Genomic DNA, 19,664 nt, shown 5'->3' on the forward strand with positions numbered 1-19,664 from the left:
TTATTTGCACATTAACTACAAAACACTACTTTGAAAATTAATAGAGCGCGACAGACTGCAAGCGACATTTGTCAAATATTAAAATACACATGTTCTTATGCACACAGATATGTAGTTGTGCAGCTGTCTCAATAAATGTGTACTTAAGAACGTGTGTATTTGAATATTTGGCAGATGTCGCTTGAAGTCTGTCGCTCTCGATGTGTTCAGAGCATAAGTTGCGAGAAAAATAAACTTCGACGTACTTGTTTTAGTTTTTGGCGTCAAATGGTCTGCAAGAAACTGAACTTTCTGGAATATATTTCAATGTTGCCATATGTGGCAGATGTACAATCATAAATTAATGAGCAATCAGGGAGGTTACTTTATAATTGCGACCCTCTGCGAAATTCAAAATGCAAGCGCATTGACCAGATGTGTTTTTTATTTTGTTTGGTTCCACTTAATCATTTTTTTTATCGTGATCGCGATGTTGTTTCAAGTATGAGAAGTAACAATACTACTTCCGAGATCCTGCTGCAATCTAAAGTTTCTGCTCATTAATTTATGCATCTGCCACATATGGCAACATTGAAATATACTCCAGAAAGTTCAGTTTGTCATAAACCATTTAGCGCCAAAAACTGAAATATCTCAGTATATCGAAGTTTTTTTCTCAATTGCATTAACTACACGAAGTGTAACCACTCAAACACCCACACCCAATGACAGCACACAGATACGCCGTGTGTTGTCGCAACTTACAGTGCTGCCAGAGCATGCTGATCTAAGAAATATTTATAATGGTTTTTATTGGATGCCAAAGTTTAAATAAATAGCTTTAATCACCAAAGAAACTGCTCTAGGATCTACTGAAGCGCAGAGCGTTCATATGTAATATTTTACTTCTACAGAATTAAGAAACACAATATGAACCGAAACAACATTTGAAAAATTTCAATAATTTGGTCAGAGTTTCAAACACCAACACAATCTTAGCAAAGTTATTTAGCAATAGTGTAAACGCCACTTTAAAGGTATATATAATAGTAAATTGAGCTAAAACTAAGAAATACAGTGTAAAAGGGCTTATAACTTTAAGCTTCCCTATTTAGTTTGTATTTTTTAAGGTGTTCTAAGTTTATTAATCAACCATTCGCTTACGAAGTTATGGTTTTATCTAAATCTAAATAGTACAATAAGATGGCATAGCCGCTGAGCACAATACCACACATGCACAATCGGTGTAGCCGCTTGAAGAGCGCAACAAATTTGTCTGCAGTTGGAATTATTGTGAGTAAATTAGAGAATAGTACCTTCTCTGAGAAATCAGCGATATTCATTGTATGTAATCGTGCGGCAAAGAAAAGCTATATATAAGAGAACGCTTCGCAAGCTCTTTAAAAGACAGTGAACCACCGAGTGGTAAGTAAGTTGTTGTGAAATCATATATAAGAGCAAAACAATCAATCAATCTGAGAAAAAGTTATTGTGAATTTTATATAAACAGGAATAGTAATCAAAAGCAACGAAAAATGCAAACTTCTTTCATATTAACGCTACTCATAGTTGTAGTTGTACTGATTATTTGGTTTTTATATATCTGGCTTAATCAGACTGCAGCAAGCTTTAACAAAAATCCGACTAATAGACAAATTAACAGTATCACAAATGGACCGATAAATAGTTTTGATTCAGCAAACTTTAATTTACCAGTTGAAACGATAATCAAAAGTTTAGATATATATGACGAAGCACCATTTTCACCTTGTGGAATTAAAGTCAATGGCGATATGCTCAACACTTCTCCAATTCTTACGCCTCAAAATCAACTCGAGTACTTGCTACCCAATTCAAGTGGTGAAATTGTAATGCCCCATGGCCAGTGGGTGAATTTGCGCTGCGGTGATGCATTCGCAAAACCGTTCGACGGACAAACTCTGAAGGCACAATGTGCCGGCGATAAAAATTTTCTTATAAACAATCAAATGGTCAATTTCTCAAATATCAATTGCACTTCTATGTCAACGCCAACGCCAATGAGAACGGGACTTCCGTGCAGCGGAGGCACCCAATGGCTCCATTTCGGCAATAAATTCAATGAGTCATTACTACCGACAATGCAAGTGTGTTTTGACGAAATTCGCCAAACAACTTCTTACGTTGAACACACCATTACTCCTGCAAGTATTCACTACAAACATGACGTGCCGCGTAAAAACTTCACTTCCGGCGATTTCTTTGGTGGTAGAAACATTGACCCTCTTTACAAACGGCCCAAACAAATTAAGGCACTCAGTCGTATACTTGGAAAGGATTCTTCGATTTACGTGACAGCCCAAAATTATCTGTCCCGTGGCCACTTGGTTGCCAAAGCTGACTTGATATTCAGTGGCCAACAAAAGTCTACTTTTCATTATGTGAATGTAGTGCCACAATGGCAGTCCTTCAATGCCGGTAACTGGTCGCGCATTGAGGATGGAGTCCGTCAGTTCGCTCATGACAATAATAGTACCCTACTCTGCTGGACTGGTACCTGGGGTGTTTGCACTTTGCCAGACGTTAACAATATACAACAGGAGTTATATCTAAAGAACGATAAGCAAGACAATAATGTCGTACCAGTGCCGAAACTATTTTACCGTATTGTTATCGATGCTGAGTCCCGTAAAGGTATCACGTTCGTTGGGGTGAATAACCCTTATCTGACGATTGAAGAACTGACAACCGGAGGATATCTGATTGCAGAGGATGTCTCAGGCAATATTGATTGGATTGCCTGGGACAGGCAAAATATCGAGAAGGGTTACTGTTATGCCTGTTCAGTACCAAACTTCGTAGCAAATGTTAAAGATTTGCCGTTGGTTAAGTTAGAGACGACAGGAGTTTTAGGTTTGAAGGAATTGTCAATGTGATTGTATGTTAGCCTAGGCATTTCTGATTTTTAGATTTTTTGTTAGGCTTTTGTATTGGAATGTTCTGTAATAGGTTCATATTTTGTTACATTACAACACTAATTTATTAGATAGTTTTAAGGTATACGGGTGAAAATAGGCCTCTAGGGGAACCGAGCACCCAAAAAAAAAATCGGTAACGCGCCTGGTTGCATACCTCAAGGTGGTGTGGAAAATGCATTATATTTTATAAAATATTTTAAAAATAAATAAATAAAATTCGACTTAAAAATTGTGTTTTCATATTAATGTATGCTGAGTATACGCCCGTCCTGGCTTGAATTAAATTGGAGATTTCATGTTGAAACTTGGTGCAGACGTATTTTGATTTGAGCAAGTAAGAGAGCGTTTGTGCGATAACAGAATGTGTATCTGTGTGCCGATCGTGTGTGTGTGACTTGCTTTCCAAGTGGATAACACTTTGATTTTTTCTGCCTTGCGCCAAATCCTGAACTTTCTAGAAATAATATTCGATATTTCGATATTGCCACCTTGATGTAAAATATTAAATTATTGCCGAATCAACGAGGTTTCATGAGAATGCGGTCGTGATATTCAACTCAATGAAACAGTGCATCAATCGTTTATTATAATAAACTGTAAAGTGTGCGAACAAATTAAGTCTGCCACCCAGAGAGATTCGTCCAGATATTTGCTTTAAGTTCTTTTGATTAAAACTGTAGTCTAACTCAACAAACTCTGGTGCTTTAGCTACGGATACTTTTAAATATAAATGATTTGGCTTTGATTTAAAGCTTTCAATGGCAACTTTGAAGATCAACTGCGTGGATAACAACACACACACGCACACGAAAGCTTTTGTCGCACAAAATCAAGCTTTCAGTTAAAGCGCTTCTGATTAAGTTTTGATATTGCTTTGATTTTTATATCATATGAGCTGTACTATAAAAAGCGCTTTTAAGTGCATTTTAAGCTTTTAAGTCATGTAGAAAGCTACATAATGATATTTGGAGCTTTCAATTCACAATTTTGGCATTCAAAAGTTAATAGACAATGCAAAGGTAACATGGCTTAAAATAAAGATGAAGTCCCAGTTAAAGTCGCAGACCTCAGCTTGCTACCGGGTTAAATGTTGATTAGAATATCTCTGTATGTTTTATATATATATATATACATATATATATTATATAAATTTTCACTTTGGTTGACTTTCGTTTCATTTTGACTCGACTTTGAGCGCCGTTATAAATAAGTCTTTCACGATGGGCGCAGCGCTGAAGATCATGAATTTATTGAAAAATATGATTGAGGTAACGATGAACTTGTGTTTTATGGGAATTATGTTGCCAAAAAAGGCATTTTCGTCTGTCACAAAGAACCGGAAGCATTTTATAAGCGTGTTTCTATAACAAAACTAGAACTATATTTTAAAATGTAGGACTTTTCTCGCCAAAATCTTACAGGTGAAGTGCATTCTTTTAATGCAAACGAAAGATCAGAGAATTGAGAAAACATATCAAAATTCTCTACCGTTAACGGAAATTGATCGTGCTGCGTTGAAAGTGTATAACAGTGGCAACAGTTGGCACGAACTGCTCAGTCCGCTCGCGATTACCGGCAACAAAAGAGCGGCAGCCGGTCAGTGATTTCTGGTGCCAGTTGTGAATAAATGTAAGTGAGCATGTGCGTACGCGCCACAACAACGGTGAAAACGCCAACAGCAATAAAACAGCTGATGCGTTCAGCTTTAAATATTTTTACCTTGTGCAGTGTTTTCGTCAGTGTTGTTGCCAGAGAAGCGGTGAAACCACCTGATGACGTCGCTACTGAGCTGAAGCGTGTTGGAACAGGTGTCATAGCGTCGGAAAACACGTCCACACACAGCGGTAAGTTATCAATGCTGAAGATTTTGCTCGTAAACATTAGGGTGGTGGGGGTCAGTAGAAACACTTTAGATTAAATTTCCATAATTGCTTTGAGTGTTTTGAAGTCAGCACCAAGACACAGTGCTTTTCAGTTAAGCACAATTGAGTAGCACGAGAAAAAGTGGATGGAATTCGACTTGATTTGGCCTCATGAGACATTTTTAACAAATAACCGTCTCTAATCGTAACCGTAATTCATATGCGATATCTTTCAGTATTCCTCTGCAGTTGAGCAAGCTTAGTCTGAAAAAGTTTGCTCATGATATTTTTAATGTACACCCTAATGTAAAGTATTAGTTGAATGTGAAAGCACAATTTTCGATTGTTTACATATCTTTCGTTTCTGGCCCTAAAAACATAAGAAATGCAAAGCATTAGTGACTAATTCAAACGAAGTATAAAAATAAAATCTTAAGAAAACGTGTCTAGCCATTTGGATATCTTAACAGCTTTACAAAAGCGAATGCAAATCTAGTCTGCCATAAACATGGGCATTAGCTATTAAGCGAAGATTTCCGCAATGCAACAAAAACAATTGAAAACATTCTTGGAAAAGGCAGAGTCTTTATCCAATGGACACGAGATATTTTCGATGGCCCTCAATGTTTCACTTAAAACTAAGTGGGGAGAGGAAGAGAAAAATTGAGAAATTTCAGCAAATTCTTTAATCTTGTTAATGGTGCTTAATTAGGTCTTACAGAATGGGCCTAATGCTTAAGCTTAGGTGCAGTCGCTTGCGATAAGGCGGTCTTGTGATGTTCCTTTTCAACTGATTTAATTAATGAAGCAACAAAACGGTGGTCTCAAGCAGACTGTCGATGGGCAAGAAGAGTAAATAACGGTTTCACTTCGGCATACCATCTTCTATTTATATTATTTCCGGTGAAGCATTTCGGACATAGCGCGTTGAATGTTGTCTTTGAGCTTCTCGAGCGTTGCTGGTTAATGCGCCCAGAGAAATTAGTAGGAGGGGTAAAAACTCATTATCTTGGTGCTCATTTGACTGGGCCGTTTCGCGAAATTAGAGAGTCGCAAAATTTTGCCCGCATTTTTTACATTAAGTATAAATGAGTCAAAAGAATATATTTTGAGCTGCACCGAAATGTGTACTCTTTATTTATACTCTAACTAACTTATTACATGGTTCTTACTTCTATTTATACTAACTAATATGTTTAATTATTACCAGTTGATAGTTTGTTAAGATACAGATTATATTATTTGTTTACTTAGATACATTTGCTTTGTTTTAAGATAAGGTTGTTGTGGTATTCAAACTCAATGTTGTTTTGATACTTGTTTATTTAGGATTGTTTGTTGTGGTGATAGTGCATTTCAATTGTTCGAACTCAAGGTTGTTTTGATGCATTCTATTTACTGAAACCAAAGGTTGTTTTAATGTTTGTTACTATTACGTTCCTTAACTCCCGTGAGCATGTTTTGACTTGAAGCCACGTCTTGTTGGAAATAGAGATCGCCCGCTTGGATTTCATCAAATGCCAGGAAAAAATCGGTCAGCATCGTATTATTATGCTCCCTATTGATGGTAATATAATTTCCTGCCTCATTTCGGACGAAATACGGACCGATGATGTCGCCATATCACACTCCGACCAAACGGTGTTTCTCGAACCACACAAGGATTTCACTTACCCCAATAGCGACACGTTTGTTTGTGACGAAGCCATTAAGTCTGAAGTGGACCTCATCTGAGAAAATGATTTTTCGATGGATGTGAATTTTTGAATTTTTCATGACCGCCACGAGGTCACTATTGGTATATATGCTACCTAAGGTATGATTGATCTCTCATTTTGTTTATACAGTATACTCTCATAAGTAAATCGATTGGTATTTTGGGTAATTTACTTTTTCGAATAATTTACTTTCCCAAATATATACATAAGTTATCTGTTTTATAATATTAAATGCATTTTAAACTTAAAAATTCATTCATTTATCTAAAACTTTAATAAAACATATGGATTCTTACATGAAACACATATTTACATTTTACATACATACATATGTATTTACTATGAGGAGAAAAAAATTTAAAGTCTTGCAAACTCGTCTTAGCAATTGATTTTTAACATTGCGCCATTAACCTTACAATTGCGTTGTCCTTTGCATCAAAAACCAATCATAAATTTTTGTGTTCCAGCTCAATAAATTCTGGTTAATGCAGTGTTTTCCTGTGTAAATCACTATATGAATTTGAAACTGCTTCTAAAATTTAAAATCTCTTCTTCTTAATTTTTTTTATTGTTGCTTCACAAACACACCATAATCAAAGTGGCAACCGTTTACCACTTTACACCTTTGTCAATTTTCGCAATGATCTCTGTTTTTTTTAACTAAGTTCAATCTTGTTTGTTTTATATTTTGCTTTTTTGACATTTTATGAAGACTTAAAATTTGCGTAATAACTATTCTTGTCAAGTGATGCATCAATAATACAGCTACAAGCGATGCTAAAACAAAATGCGACGCGATACTTCTCAATAAAATGTGCAAAAAGGAATAACGAATAGTCTATATTGAAACAGTATGTACAAGTTAACACAATATTTTATGAACATTCTTATGCAGAAACATAAAGTCCTATTACAATGCCAAAGAAAAACGCGAAAATTCTTAAAGTGAGCGAAACACGCAACCATGTTATTCTCCCCAAAACCAAATAGCTGGAGGTGAGCGCTACACGCGCAAACCCTTTTAGCTGACCAAGCATCTTTGGTCACGTAAGTCAACTCAACATAGGTTAGATTATAAACCATAAGAGACCAAGTGTAGTCAGTTTTGTAATAAAGCTCTCAGCAGAAGCACATAGTTGCTATAAAAAGCGCATTGTTTTATTTTTTATGTTACATACATGTAAGGCAATAACAAAACAAAAAAATTGTAGCACAAAACAAATGAGGAACAAAGTTTTTTCACTAAAAATACATAATAAACAAGAGAGTAAGTGTTTTTGCAACATCGTAAAAAACGCTGCTTGCTTCGTTTCGAATTTTTTATTACACTCTCTGAAAAGTAAATTAAAAAATTTACTTTTTCGAGGTGCATGTAATCTTAAAGGTGATTAACTTTTCCGCGATTATTGCTACTTTCTGATTGAATTTACTTTTCGAGTATACTATATTTAACTCATATAATACTTTAATAGTAAGGAATTAAAGTTCATATTTATTTCATTATGCTTTCAGGTCTGCCATGCAGCATTGATACGCAATATGATTTGCCAAAGCCGAACCTACCGCAGCCGCTGTATGTCCGTCCAAACTCAACAGAGTACTGGCTGCCAAACAACGACGGTTTCATCGAGGTACCACAAGGCGCCAGCATAGAGTTGATTTGCACCGCACCTTTCGCAAATGCCACCACAAATACTGCGGGTATATCGCGCAGGAAGCGTTCCATCCGCCCGCGCTGCTTACAAGGCACCACATTCACACTGAACGGCGAAAAGTACGAATTTCGGCAATTTCTCTGTACGCAGCCGGTGAAATACACTGTCGAGCGCACAGCGCAGACCTGCGCCAACAACAGCGCTCAGCTGTATCGCGTTGGCTACAATTTGACGAGGACACATTTCTTGGAAACCATGCAGGTTTGTCACGACGACGACGAACTGCGCACGCATTATGTGCGTTACACGCTCCAGCCGGCAAACCAATACTATCAGCCCGGCGTAAAGCGTTTAAGCTTCTCGAAAGCTAGGCATTTCACGCAATACGACATGAATTACTTCTACTCTCAGAAGAATCAGCAACAACAGGCTGCACAGTTGTTGGGCAGCGAAGCGCATGCGCGAACCTGTTTCGATAAGAAGTCGCTCTTTCTATCGCGCGGTCATCTGGCTGCCAAAGCCGATATGATCTACGCCACACAGCAACGCACCACATACACTTTCTTCAATGCGGCACCCCAGTGGCAGTCGTTCAATGGCGGACAATGGGCCACATTGGAGGAGCGCGTGCGCGCCTCTGTCCAAAAATTTAAGCACACGGTGACCTGCTATACCGGCACAGTGGGCGTAATGCAACTGAGAACGGTCAGCGGCAATATGTCTCGTCCTTACTACTTGTCGTACGATAACAATAACAACGGTTTGTTGCCGGTACCGGCTCTGTACTTTCGCATCATTGTGTCTGCAGATGGACGTGCTGGCATCGTGATGCTGGGCACTAACGACCCATTTGCCACAATGCGCGAAATTCGCGAGGAATATGTGAAATGTACGGATGTGCGCGAGCAAGTGCCTTGGCTTAAATGGATGCGCAATAGTGAAGAGACCTTAAAGAGTGGATACTTGTATGCATGCAGAGTGGATGAGTTCATAAAAGTGGTGCCGATTCTGACGGCGGAGCTCGCTGATGTGGCTGAGTTGTTGATACAAAGTTAACGGGGGCTGAGGTGCTGAATGTGACGGGCCTATATGAAAGGCCTGCTGCTTGTTCCCCCACTACTGAGTCTCTTTGACGAATACAATCCTCACAAGAATCAGCTGTTCCAATTTTAGTGATTAACGGTGCAATCAAAATAGTTAAATTGTACAAATTCTTTTTAACTTGTAATTTATTAAAATAATAAATTTTTATCTTATACACAGAAGTTCATATTTACAAAAATACTAAAAGTATGGCAATATATTGCCCTTCTTCTCAAAATAAATGACACTATTTCTTTTCAGGATATATATCTACATAAAAGACTGTAGGGTTAGAACCGACTAAGACTTTCTACCTATCAAGAACTTTGGACTCATTTTCCTTAAAATTTTAGGGAATATTTTTCAATAACAAGATATCTCTCCAGTTCTTTCAATGTTCAACTCTAGCATCGTAAGCCACTGAATGGTCATAGGACTAGTTTACCCTTATTGCAGCTTAAAATCGCTGGGGGTCAAAACCTTTTTTCGAACTATACGTAGTGCAAAATTAGTAAATAAATTTGTAGAAGAGGATTGAAATTTAAAGAACTCTCTCCCTATTGAGTTAGATCACATCGTTAATAGCTCAAACTTATGCTCACATTGAGGAATGTATTGCAATGCATGGACTCATGTGATACCCGCAATCGGAGAAGATCGAAGGTCTTTTGGATTGTTGAGAATAGCAAGATGCCTACAAAGCAGTTAATAATCCTTCTACAGCATAATTCCCGCTCTCTTTTTACTCTTCACTCTAGTTTTAGTTCCTAATCATTCAAGTCCTCATTCTGTATTCCACTACACTGTCAAGAGTATTGAAGTTATTCATCATAAGCGAAATAAACTATAAAATTATCATATATGGTGATCTATTTCGAGGTTACTTACTTTTTAAAGATAAACACAGAAAATTTAAATTTATTTAGAAATGTTTATTATCATTCATATCCTTTTCAAATGTTGGCCGAGGGTACATATCAGATTTTCCATTCGTTGAGTTCAATTTTCGATGTCTCATTTGAGCTTTTTGATTGGTAACCGGTGAACGACGTGCGTGATGTTTTGCTCCAAGGCCTGAATCGAAGCCGAATTGTACGCCTAGACTTTAAACTTTACATATCAACACAAGAAAAGTTTAACTAAATTGATTGATGATATGTGTAGGAAGTGGCGACGTCTTGTTGAAACCAAATATCGCTGATATCACGAGCTTCAATTTCAGGCATCAAATATTCGGTTTGTTGTTTCTTCTGGATAAATGGCAGCTCTTGACTCGCTTCAGATTGCTCTTCGTCCCAAATGCGGCAATTTTGCTTGTTTACATATCCATTGAGCCAGAAATGGACTTTATGGCAGAACAAAATTTGGAACGAAAACGTCGGATTTTCTTGGAACTCTTCAATAGCCCATAGAACGAAGTCGATGGAGAGTTCGCGTGGCTTCAGTTATTGCACAAGCTATATTTTATACGCTTTTAACTTATGATCTCGACGTAAAATGTGCCAAGTCGTTCCATATGTCAGTTCGAGTTGCTGCGAACGGTGCCGAATCGACTCTTCACCGTCTTCGTGTACGCTCTCAGCTACGGCTGCTATATTTTCTTCACTGCGTGCTGGAGGTGGTCTATTCGGTCAAATATTATACAATAATGAATGTTGGGTCTCAAAAAGGGTGATTGTGTTGTCATAGTACGTCCAGTAGGCCGATTAAAGTTGAACGATTTGTAAACGTTATTCAGATGTAAGTCTTTCCATGAATCGCCAAAAAATACTGGAATACTGCAAAAAATAACATAAGAGCCTGACACGACTCACCCTTGATCTGCCAAAAAAGGCTTTTGAAAAAAGAGCCTCTACTTAGATCGCCCATTATTTGTAAACAAAGGCTTCTTCAGTCATGACCTCACAAACTTATGTATTTTTTAAGAAAGTAATGGGAAAAAACTACTGTAGTCTTCAACTCCTCAATTCATTTCTCATTCCACAATTTGTATTAAGATTAAAAAAATCAATTTTTAGAAGAATTATTTAAAGTTTGAAGTTTCGTTGAAAGTTTTTGGATAACAGATAAATCGTTCACTTTGGTATTTTTATTTTTGGGTATTATTGGTCAAATGATGATATTTGTTCCAGCTATTACAGTGTGCAGAGCTTCCAACTGACAATTTGACATTATTGTGATCCTTAACCAATTTAACTCGGACTTTACTAACCTCTGGTATGTGGAAAATAAAACAGGGGACATAGGGAGGATTTGTAGAGACATTTTATGAGGTTCGCCTTAATTAGTCTAGTGCTGAAGTCTGTGGAAAGAAACCGTGTTCTGAGAATTTTGCATGCTGTTGAATTACTAATCGTATATGTGCATGGAAGTTTCTTCAACTTGAGATATTCTTCTCACCAAAGAACTTTGGAATGACTGTTGTATTAAAACAAAAGAAAGACCGAAGAACATAAGCCACGTAAAAGAAAATTAAAAATAAATCAGTCGAACTAAAGTTCGACAAAGAATTGCGAATTAAAGGCTAATTTGCACATACTATTTGAGACAGCTTAATAACGGTATAGAAGTACAACACACAAATTTGGCTTAATTCAAACAACAAAAGTAGCCGAAAGCTTACAAAAAAAAGCATAAACTAACATGAAAAAAATGTACAATGGCAAAGAGAAGGATAACAGTAAAACACAACATGAAAGAGTTGTTAGAAAAGGCGTACATTTCGGAAAAATTGACTAAGCGATTTATGAACTGGACAAAGATGAAAAATAGTTCTTGCTTTTTGATTTTTGTGGACATGGGCAAACAAGCGCAGAATCTAAGATGTAGAACAACAGCAGCAGTCTTTGCAAAACTCATGGGTGATAGAGTTGCCAATAGAAAATTAAAATGGACATGAAATGCATTTATGTAGCTTCGCAAACAAGTTAAAAATACTCTTTACGGCTGTTTATACGTAAAACTTACCGGACTGAAGAATATATTCGCGCTGTGGAAATAAGTACAAACCAATTTGTGAGAATGATATGGGGTTTATTAGATCCTTTCTCATCCAAAACGAGATATTGTAGCTTGATTGGGACTATTAAAAAGAATAGCAAAATAAAAGTTATCGTAAAAGAATATTTTTCCAAACGTCAATTATCCGTTTAGGTCGCCGAAGTCGGTAAACGAAATAGAAGCAAACTCAAATATGTAAAAAAATTTATTGTAATAGGTCTAGTAAAAAGAAAGCCATTATTATAATCTTGCAACACTTTGTTTCAGAGCATAACTGGGAACTAGGTTAAAATATAGAACTGTCATTTGGCCTAGGGTATCGGAGTAACAAGGGCGCTTGTGGGCTAAAAAATTAAAAAGTCGGTGTGCTCCGCCCTCTAATTGGATTAATGTATCCAAACCTAAACAATTTAAGGTACTATATGGAAATTCAATCGGACCAAATATTTAAGCATTCCTACCGACACTGTAAAAATGGCTGAATCAAGATGAAAACCGCGCTCACTCCCCATAAAATGGTGCAATAAATCAATAACTAAATACACCAAGAAGGTATGAAAAAGCTTTGTAGGGGATGTGGTCAAAATGGGCGATAGGCGTGGCACAGCCCACTTTTAGGTGAAATTACACATCTCGTTATCCATTCTACCGTTTTCAACCGAATTCGGTACGTAACATTCTTCTGTCACGCTGCAAAAATTAGCGAAATCGTACTACAATCACGCCTACTTCTCAATACAATTATACCATTAATACAACGAGAGACTGAGAGAAAGTTGTTTAAATCGAACTCTAGTACTTTGTTAACTTTTCTCCGAAAATGTCGGTTAGTATATTGGATATTAAATAGGTTGAATCGGGTCAATAGTTTCCTTAGCTCACAAATACGAGTATCCATTCTAAAGATTCTCGAACTTACGGGTGATCGCATATATGACCAATATGTGAGTTACCTCAGTGAAAAAATAAGAGCGTATTTTACTTTTTTTTTGTACTTTAAACTAACAAATCTTTTGCACCTGAAAGTATTTCCCTTGCTTTAGTCCTGGCAAGTTGTAAGAGTGTGAAATGTTCGGTTACACCAACATAGCCTTTCCTTACTTGTTTTTAAGATAATTTTATCCATTTTGAATAACAAAAAACTGGAAGAATCGATTTTTAAAAGTTTCATCTTGAGACTACTTTTCACCTGAAGCTATTTGTCATGCACAAGGTCAATAAATAGATTTAAGATTTTATAACTTATTGTTAGGCTTTTAAAATAAATAGCAGATTCAATAAATAATAAGATATTGCACAAAAAAAAAAAAAAATGCACAAGGTCAGGTGGGCCGAATACAAATACAAAAGGTATACAAATCTTCCAACCAAGCTTCCGGAGGTTCTGTCGATGTACATGGCATGATATTGTTCTGATGAAATGCAGTCTTACGAAAATAGTTCCAATGATTTATTGCGCCATCGAAACTGTGCTTACATGACAGTCAAACTCGACGATTTACCACTATTTTACGGATATTTTTGGGAATGGGCTTTCGGATGGTAGTATTTTTGGAGTTAGTTCAGCCGGAATGGAATTGACGAAACAAAAATTACCTGTGATGGGCTATTAGAACCACAAATACTATTCACATTACGCCCGGCTGGAGATTACGTCTTTATCGAAGGAAAACTGTAAAATATAACCTCTTTTCTCTTTCTTGTGGTCAACACAAAAATATTTTTTTTAGTACGGGATCCTATCCTTCTATCGCCATATAGATACAGATTACCAAAGTCGCCTCTAAGAGAAAATTTTGTTCTACTACTGCGAGCAATACAAACTTAAGTATGATAAAACGTTCCTTGATTTCCAATTAATGGCTGATATTGCTACTTTCATTATTTATCAATTATATGTTTAATGAAATCGGTTCAGTCGTTCGTGAGCTTTATGTTGTATCATCTCTCAAAATAAGTACGTTACGCAACCGATCTGGTATCTTCTTTAATATTATTTTAGGTTAGTCGGTATGCCAATGAGTTACGCATAGACGAGTTTTGGTACTTTGCGATTCAAGATGGAGCTCTGTTACTAGGTATATGAGGAGTAGTCATCCTTTAGAATGCCTGGGCTTGACCCGAATTTCAATACTCTGTGCACAAGAGCTGCTCTATTGTTTCCAAACTACCTTCGCTAATTTGTCCTGCAGCCTTCTCGATCTGCCTCTTCTTAAACTTCTCTCCTCCTTTTGAAATCTGTTATGCCTCCAGTTCCCATTTAAAGAAACCTCTCTAAATTATAAATAAGTGGCAACTCTCTTGGTCAATACAATGGTTACGTTACTGCCATTTTTACAGACAGTGGCGTTAAGGAATGTTGGTTATGAATAAATGTTGGCGGCTATATATGTAAGTAGATATATGTATACATATGTATAGTCGCATATATTCGTGAGTAGGAACGGAGCAGCGTTTCTAGATTTTCCTTTACAACAGCTTGTGTGGCATGTTTATATGACTTTCTCAGAAATTCTCTTTTCAATAGCCACGAAGTACTGAAAAAATTATGATTACATAGCAAATTTCTAAAATATATACAATACATACATAATGCTTCCGTTAGCAAGGAGGAAAGATTACATTTTTATACACACTTGCGCAAATAGTAATGTACTTAAAGACTTGCGTTCGTATAAGGCGTTGCTTGGTTAAGTGGAAAGTCAATTGGGCGTGGTGTGGAAATTTAAGTGAAAACTGCTGATGTAATCTTTAAATTGGCGGTTCGGAAGGAACGAGTTGAATGTAATGGAAAGTATTGGGAGGTAGTTATGATATAAAAAAAGATATTTAGGAAAGCAATTGTTAAAATAATATACTTATTGTTAAGTGTTTTTTCAATTTCCTACAACTATTTTAGACAGTTAAAATTCTAGGACTTTTTTGTATATAACTTGAAATAACCTTCTCAACTTTCAAAAAACTCACTGCGCAGAATGAAAGAGTGGAGGAAGACTAATAAGAACTAAATTTGAAATTATAGCACGGTCTTAGATTGTGGATGTAACTCCAAGCTATCCCATTTCTCTATTTTTATCGCAGCGTTTTTATAGCAATGCTATGTGGTCCAGGAAGCTGTCAAAACAAAGGATCTATACCAAGTAAATCAACGTTTGCAAAACAAGAATACTGTATATTAGGATAGAAGAAAAGTCTCGTCAACTACTTCTTATTTCCTTTTGGATTTTAGATGACGGAAAGTCAGTTTTGGACTGACTTGAAGAGCATCGTGAATATTGAAGCAACTCAAAGTTCAATGGTCTTAGTAGATAAATGTTTCTTCACCTTCTGAAAGTGCTGTTTTTGTGACTATTTACGATAAGAATCTCTTTTGGGCATCCTCTCTTTAAAAAAATATGAACTAAAGATCAAATATGACGTTTCATGTCCATGTGTAGTTTGACTCCATAAGTCAATTATAGTCGAGCCATAAGAGATGTTTTGATCCTCTGGTATCTTTCTGATGCCATCACGTGCAAGAAATAATATTTCTTTAAATTTTGGGATGTTATCGCCATTAACAGAGATGGATTGTGAGTCACTCAGGAAAGTTTTCGATTACTTCGCGACATTCACTAAATGCTCTGTGGCACTTTTCGCGCCAAAACACACTCTAATTGACATTCAAGAGATTGTACTAATCTTAGAAAATTTTTTCTCTCGATTCGTTTTACGCACGCAGTTTATATGAACCAGTCCGTGTCAAATTTGATATTGAATATGTGTGCATGTACACTTTTGATATCTGCAAAACATATTGATATTACCAGTTACTTATAGGTAAAAGTTGTAGTCGGAAGGCGATTGGTATAAATTAAATACGCTATGACCCAGCGGCGCAGAGATAGAATAGTAAACTAATTAAACAAAAGAGCTTGGAGCAAGATGCGTATGATTTATTCAGGCCTAACAATAGTGTGTATTTGCTGCAGGTCTAGGCATTAAAACTATGAGTTGTACATACATATTAATATTTTCGCATTCTCCGAAGAGAGAAAGCAAAATCCTAAAAGAGTAAAAGCTAAAATATAAAGAAATCTATCCTTAACTGAATCTATATCAAGACTTAGAGTATATCCAACAATATCGTGGTTTTAGTTCGAAGCCAAGGTCGCAAAAATTTCAATCTGACGGATGGAATTTGGAGTAGTAGTTTTATTGGTTTGGCTGATCCATTTTTAGATATCCCCTCGGGAAAAAATCTAACGGTGTGATTCCACACGATCTTGACGGCCAACCGACCAACGACACCGAATCGACTTTCCTCGTTCTTCGCGTACGCTCTCAGCTACGGCTGCTATATTTTCTTGTCTGAGTGCTCGACGTGGCTTATGCGAATTCGAATATTATCCAATAATGAATGCTGGGTCTCAAGATGGGAGTGGTGTTGCGAATAGTACGCTCGGCAGGTCGTTTATATTGAACATAAGTTGAGCGAAGCGCGCGAAACACATTCTTTACAGAAGGTGAATTTCTTAATAACATCACAGCTATTGAAAGAAGTACCTCTACTAGGATCACCCTTTACTTTGTTTCAAATCAGAAATAGACGACTGGTGGGTCCCCAAAAATAGTGCCTTTTGCTAGTATCGAAATCGTTTCCGGATTATCTGAAAGCGGTTTAGAAGATTTCAGTTAGCTAAGTCAATATTTAAGTAAAATGTCTCATTATGTTTAAAAATACTAAATTTAGTTTAAGCAATTAGTATAAGTAATACCTTTCTTTGTAGTCGTTGGTCTTTTTCTAAATGCTATATTCAAAATAAATCATTATTGAAACTATTTCAAGTTTAATTATGTTCTAATATTAACGGTATTTTGCTTTTCGGACAACTAAGTTCGTGCCAAACCCGACTGTTTTCTTCTTTCATTGAATACACACTGAACACACTTTAAAATATCAATTGTCAGGTCAGTGGTGATTGCGTAATTAGTTAATTCTCGCATTTTAAGTCGCACTTGTAATTACACAATGTTTAGTCTATTTGCGAATGCAAAACTTACATGTCGTTCCATGACTTTGTGCTGCAGTCAGTCTCAAAAACGAAAAAGTGGTATTTATAGGCTCAAAAGTTGGGTACCGAAGAAATATCCATGAAATTAATTTCGAAATGCTTGAGGCTTTAAACATTTCTCCTTTGCAGCATCGTTACATCCTTGCATTGCTCACTTATCTCTCTCGCATTTTATGGTCTTTATCAAATAACACATTTTAATTTTAATGTCATTAAGAGTGAAAGCGCCAAGAAGAGGACAAAAATATATCTAGAAGTTCAAATACCAACGCAACTGCATATAAATTAATGTATATTTTTAAACTATAAACATTATGCTCACTGAAGGCGACGCAATGAAGAAAAATGAGCTGTCAGTTGTGGTGGCGGTAGATCGCCAGTAGCCTGGATCAAGCCTATGTCCTCCGACCGTGTGTTTGTCCATCCAGCAACAACTCGTGGAATGGAATGCGGTCGGCTGATTGCTGGGGTCAGCAGCATTGGCATATCGCTGGTCATATTTCGATTTTCCTCCCACGCTAATGGCATTTTCTCGCTGTCTCTGCATTTATGCTGTGTTCTGCACGTTTTCCCCTCCAGGAAATTAGACTTCCGGTTATAATATGCTTGCGGTTTTGCTAGCTCTCCGCTCGTTCTCGCACACAAAGGCAAGTTGAATAAGATAAATTATATAAATGATTTAATAATTGAATGGAAATAATATTGAAAAATTACCTTTTTTGATGAGCAAATATAAAAGAAGTTTTCGATTAAGAAAATGAAAGTTGGCTATGCATTTAGATGATTAGCTGAGTTTGCCTTTTAGCCAAATGCAGTCCTGCGCTCTTGATGTAATGAAATAACTGCGTTGAAAAAGTAGAGTGGTGGCTGATATTAGAATATATTTAGAAATCTAAAAATAAAATTTGCAGATGAGATTTTGTGTATTTAACCAAAATCAGCATTTCTACTATATTGAAACATATCCATTACTATAACTGAAAAGGCCTAGTTCTGTTCACATTTTGCTCTTAAATGAAAAACTTTTTTCCAATTCGAGTAGGTCTCAGGTTCCAATCGCTCGGTTCCAGTTCTTCCGCTTAAGTTCTTTAAGAGAAGCCATCAAAACATTATTTCTTTAAACAGTATCTTTTCTAAGGTCTAACATTGGTCATATATCATCATGCTATTTTTGGGGTGGGAATAAGTTACAATTTGATCAGGTTGCTGCGAAAGTTCTTTAATAGAGTAAAATTGTAGGGTATAGTGGGAATTTCCGTTCGATGCGCCGATATCTTGAAAATTTAATTATAATTTAATGAAGAGTACATTTAAGGGTCACTAAATAATATATTAAATATTAGTTATATAATATAACCCACAATAGTTTGAAAAATGAGAAAATAAGTTCAATAAAAATGCATTCAATGCCAAGATAACTTAAATATTAATAGTTTTGAAATTTAGTGTGTCGAAACACATTTGGTATATCAAAATACGAAAACTGGAAGATATCTGTAGATAGTAAACTGCCAATGTATTTGAAATATTTAATATACGAAAAGGAAAAAAAAATGCAAAGAAGTGAATCAATTGGATAATCGCATCTCCTTAGTTAAGGTTTTGAATGCAAATATTTTTATGTTCGGTCAGAATCTAGGTCAAAACTGAGGACTGCAGTTTAGAGTCGGTGGAAGTTCGGTGAATGTTTTTAATCAAAACTTTATGAAAGCAGATACAGTTTACAAAGCAAATCGAGCATACACAGCACATATGTATGTACATTGTACACCTTACTGATCGGGATTTCCTCCAGGGTACCATAAAAAACTTTTTTAGCTCTCCAATTGCAACTTTTTTACTGAATCATAAGGTACTAAGAATAGACCTTATGAAATAACACATCGGGCCTCCACGGCTTTCCACACACAAACGCACTAATTTGTCGAAATTTTCCATAACTTTTCTGCATAAATGTGGCTGAATTGTTGCAACATTTAACCTCCTCCTGCAATAAACCTGTGATTTTAAGTAAACCCATACAAATAAATCCAATGGTGTTAAATAACACGATCTTGGAACCCAATTCCGAACACCAAAACGAGAAAGTACACGACCTGTAAATGTCTCATTCAGTAATTGAAGCGCCTCACGGGCTGTATGACATGTGGCACTATCTTGTTGAAACCACATATTGGCCACATCAATGTCAAACGAATTTGATAAAAAGAATTGAACTTTCTATCACGTCGCATATCGAGCGCCTGTAACAGTCATTGCTTGACATTTTCGAAAAAGTATGACCCAATTATACCTCCCGCCCAAAATTCACAATTACAAGCCCAGCAAAGGGAAAATGTACTACATCGCATGGGAT

At 36.4% G+C, this 19,664-nt stretch overlaps 1 protein-coding gene and 1 long non-coding RNA gene across 2 annotated transcripts; one reads left to right on the forward strand and one right to left on the reverse strand.

The window, feature by feature from the left end:
- Positions 1 to 1,479: 1,479 nt before the first annotated feature.
- LOC120778364 lies at positions 1,480 to 9,348 on the forward strand. The gene is made up of 4 exons (XM_040110151.1): positions 1,480 to 2,890; positions 4,333 to 4,475; positions 4,571 to 4,780; positions 8,029 to 9,348. Exons 1-4 carry the CDS (start codon positions 1,515 to 1,517, stop codon positions 9,225 to 9,227), a joined length of 2,928 nt encoding a protein of 975 aa, XP_039966085.1. The 5' UTR covers positions 1,480 to 1,514; the 3' UTR covers positions 9,228 to 9,348.
- Positions 9,349 to 16,287: 6,939 nt separating this feature from the next.
- LOC120778797 lies at positions 16,288 to 17,723 on the reverse strand. Its single transcript, XR_005705581.1, has 3 exons — positions 17,631 to 17,723; positions 17,298 to 17,558; positions 16,288 to 16,903 (listed from the first exon to the last, which is right to left on the reverse strand). It is a non-coding gene; the product is annotated as an uncharacterized LOC120778797 (long non-coding RNA).
- Between the last annotated feature and the right edge of the window lie 1,941 nt (positions 17,724 to 19,664).

Source organism: Bactrocera tryoni, chromosome 5, assembly GCF_016617805.1.
Source record: "Bactrocera tryoni isolate S06 chromosome 5, CSIRO_BtryS06_freeze2, whole genome shotgun sequence".
In the NCBI taxonomy this organism is placed as follows: domain Eukaryota; kingdom Metazoa; phylum Arthropoda; class Insecta; order Diptera; family Tephritidae; genus Bactrocera; species Bactrocera tryoni.

Coding starts and splice junctions, on each gene's coding strand:
- LOC120778364 (XM_040110151.1), top strand. CDS start 1,515: ATGCAAACTTCTTTCATATTAACGCTACTCATAGTTGTAGTTGTACTG. Junction 4,476..4,570: donor AGTGTATAACAGTGGCAACA/GTTGGCACGAAC, acceptor AATAAATGTAAG/TGAGCATGTGCGTACGCGCC. Junction 4,781..8,028: donor AAACACGTCCACACACAGCG/GTAAGTTATCAA, acceptor TTATGCTTTCAG/GTCTGCCATGCAGCATTGAT.